General features: G+C 35.2%; 1 protein-coding gene across 3 annotated transcripts in view; it reads right to left on the bottom strand.

The window, feature by feature from the left end:
- The window catches only part of LOC144964913 (ferroxidase HEPHL1-like), a 27313-nt gene extending 24145 nt beyond the window's left edge, over positions 1 to 3168 (bottom strand). The window contains exons 1-2 of one of the 3 annotated variants that reach the window (XM_078899693.1): positions 2833 to 3168; positions 1385 to 1617 (exon numbers count right to left, since the gene is read on the bottom strand). In XM_078899693.1, the coding sequence (XP_078755819.1) occupies positions 1385 to 1557 (173 nt within the window). In that variant the 5' untranslated portion in view covers positions 1558 to 1617; positions 2833 to 3168. Of the gene's footprint in view, positions 1 to 1384; positions 1618 to 2828 lie in introns of all 3 variants that reach the window. The other 2 variants (XM_078899695.1, XM_078899694.1) reach the window with 2 other exon arrangements.
- Positions 3169 to 3490: the final 322 nt, after the last annotated feature.

Below are 3490 nucleotides of genomic sequence, written 5' to 3'. Positions count from 1 at the left end.
TGTTTTGCTGTGCTCTAACAGAACATGCTTTTTCCATTTTGGCCAGAAAACTTTTAACTTTAAATATCGATTAATTAAAATGACACTCAACCTTCCAAAAGTTCTCAAATTTTACACTATAATGAAGACAAACGAAATCTCTGATTTGAACTTTTTTTGGTAAATCAGTGTCCATTCTAATCGATTTATATTTCAACTTAAAGTTTCTGACCAGAATTTTTTAGATATGCGTTTTTACTGAGCATAACAGTATTGTCCATATTATCCGCTTCTATGAAAGCGCTAAGAGTTGCCCTTTCATTCGAGTAGTCCTGCATGCTGTATTGTCCGGTGATGCTGAAAATCAGAAAGATATTAACCAGTGCTCTTTCTCGGCACCAGACACTAACAACAAAGACAATTAGCGAATTACTCGCTGGTCCATTCTGGACATTGATTTCCAATACAGAATTGACCCTAACTATTTATTGATGGAGATCAATCACTTCAATTGATTTCTGCCTGCTTAGATTGAACATTATGGTCAATTTAATCGAACGATGTGATTGGTGCGTTAATGAAAGCCCTCTTGCATTGTATTTATCCAACGGGATATCTCTGTGGTGGTTTATTACAGTTGAATTATGTACGAGAAAATAATGTTAAGTCGGCTGCCCTTTAAAGTTACACTAGTCGGGATGTTGATAAAGTTGTTCGATTGATATACAGAATTAAAATATTAAAGAATGGCAAAAGATTACAAATCAACCAGTGGATCAAACTCCAGAACTCTCGATTGTCTGTCAGACGTGAGACGAAATTACATCATAGGATTTACCCTATATATAATCATGAAAACACTGTGATTGTGTACCAATGCAAGATGCTGGTCATGTTAAATGTTCCATTGTTCACTCTCCTCACTTAATTTTTCTGACAGTGATGTAAAATTATTGTCGTTGGTGGGGGTCCCGATAGCTCAGTTGGTAGAGCACTCGTTTCACACCAAAAGGGACTGAGATCGATCCCGGGTGCAGTCGATATTTTTTTTCTGACCCCAATGTCCACTCAACAGTGACTGGGTAGCTGGGTCTGTTAGATCCGGTGGAAAGTACTTGGCGATAGACTTTCCAAAGGGTTGCAAGCAATTGCTATTGTCCGTTTCACACTAATGACTCTGGAGGACTTTTATTGTCATTGGTGGGGGGGGGGGGGGGGGGTTATGAAGCGATTTACTTATTGGGGTTATTTGGTAATTTATTCATCTTTTTATTTATTTTTGCATTTTTATATGAATGGATGGGCGACGTCGGGTGTAATTTCTGAGTTATTTTGTTGTTAAATCGTTGGTCAAGTGATCGAAAGAGGATGGATATATTAGTAAGACACGAGAAAAATGACTCACTCTTGCTGGGCTTGGTTCACCAAGTTTTGCTCCGAGTCGGCATATTCCCATTCAACATCCTGCGAGGCAATGTAGTATTTTCTCACCACACAGGAGACCATGTGAAGCTGTATCAAAGCACACATACACAATAGGATAGATTGTGCTGTTCCCGGTGTGCAAACCATTGTCATGCTGTTGATAGTTTGTATGCAAATGATCAATTATCAATGACTTTCTTTACACTCTCGTCTCTGTGGAATGAAATAAATATCTAATTGATAATTGTTCATTACAATTGTTGATTTTGTAAAGCGTACTTGGGTTAGGTGACACAGACATCATTATTGATTAGTTATTGTTTTAATCCATGTTTACTCTCGTCCTAAACAATGCGGCCTATACAATTAATTCGAGTTAAAAACCTATTTGTGGAGAATGCTCAACGCAAAATAATGCATAATATATCTAGTGTGTAATGGAATTGTAGTCATACAAAGATTGAAATAATAAAACATTTAAAAATCGGTCTCCAATCTCTTTTTTTCTCCTGCTCTCTCTCTCTCTCTCTCTCTCTCTCTCTCTCTCTCTCTCTCTCTCTCTCTCTCTCTTTCTCTCTCTCTCTCTTAATAAATATATATAATATATATATATATATATAAATATTATATATATATATATATATATATATATATATATATATATATATATATATATATATATATATGTGTGTGTGTGTTTGTGTGTGTGTGTATTATTTGACAGAGCCAGCTCTGTTACCGACCAGGTTCTCGTTTTTATTATACCTGATTACGGTAAGAAAATTTGAGTAAACAGTCTTTTAGAGGACTCAATTTTACGTCGCTACAGATGAACTCATACCAGGGACCTAAATGCCCGAAGGGTAAATAGATACAACTTGTTAAATTGTAAAAAAGAATAAGTTCGTATTTCTCATCATTTTAATTCTATATTTACATTTAGGAATCCAAACTCATCCCAACAAAATACAGTTTTGAGATTGTGGGTCGTATATGTTTTTAATACATTAGTTAGTCTAATTTCGGGAATATTCCAGTGAGATGTTTTTTTCCAGAATTCAGCGTAGAAGAAAGTATCCGTGGAAATACCGATTAGCTTTTTTTGGGATGACGACTTACTCGCCTCCACTGTTCATTCAGTATTGGATATCTTGTTCTAAAATTTGATTTAGTGCTATGAACCAATGTCCTGAATAGAGGGTAGAAAGCAATCAATACTGGCGATTTCGCAAATTAAACCGAGATTAACTCTTGCTCACTATTTATGACTGCTATCTGGAGCTACATGACTATAACACGTCTCTGTCTTACGAAAATTTGCAATGTTATTTAACACTTATTATAGTCACGTATTCACGTATCAAGTCTTAAAAGGGCTATACAAAACACATGCTTTTTACTTCAGTCGCTTAATAAAACCTTACCAACCTCACAAAGAAATCAATTAGAAAGAGTGCGAGGAACCCTCAAGTATCTCACGTTTCCCCTTCCAGTGCTATCCGATGTTTGATCCATTCCAAGTCCTATATTATATATCCTATATTATGTATACTATTGAGCGGCATTGCTATCTTATCTCTCAGTCACGTGACGCTTTTATAATCACAATTTTTATGATTATTTAACTTTAACGTCACTGACAGGACGTAAATAGTCCATCTTGTGGATATTCACACTATGTATTTGAGAAAAGTTGAGTCTAAAGGTTGATTTACATGCTAATGGATTCAAAGGTTCCCAATTGATGCTTCCTGATTGATGGTCACGTGACCTCTTGATATTGTGCCAAACTATTCATTGACCTGGATGTCTTTTTTTTAAACTGTTATCTGAGACTCTGAGTCAACATGTAATGCATACACCTTTGAAAATTAGATCAGTTATCGAATATTTTGTTTAAAATAGTCGAATTCACATAATATGTCATTGAAAATTATATGGGTATGTTTTTGGCCCTGTAATCGACCTACATATTACCGTGAACCGACGCCATGAGAAATTTACGAATATAAAACGGATTAGAACAAATAATTATGAATAAACAGCTTAAAGTTTAGGAAAATAAATGAAGTAGATAAATGGATAT

This window comes from Berghia stephanieae, chromosome 2 (assembly GCF_034508935.2).
Source record: "Berghia stephanieae isolate SIO BIC M18660-M18661 chromosome 2, UCSD_Bste_1.3, whole genome shotgun sequence".
In the NCBI taxonomy this organism is placed as follows: domain Eukaryota; kingdom Metazoa; phylum Mollusca; class Gastropoda; order Nudibranchia; family Aeolidiidae; genus Berghia; species Berghia stephanieae.
The sequence above is the reverse complement of the archived record's forward strand: the minus strand, read 5'-3'. Positions and strand labels throughout refer to the sequence as shown.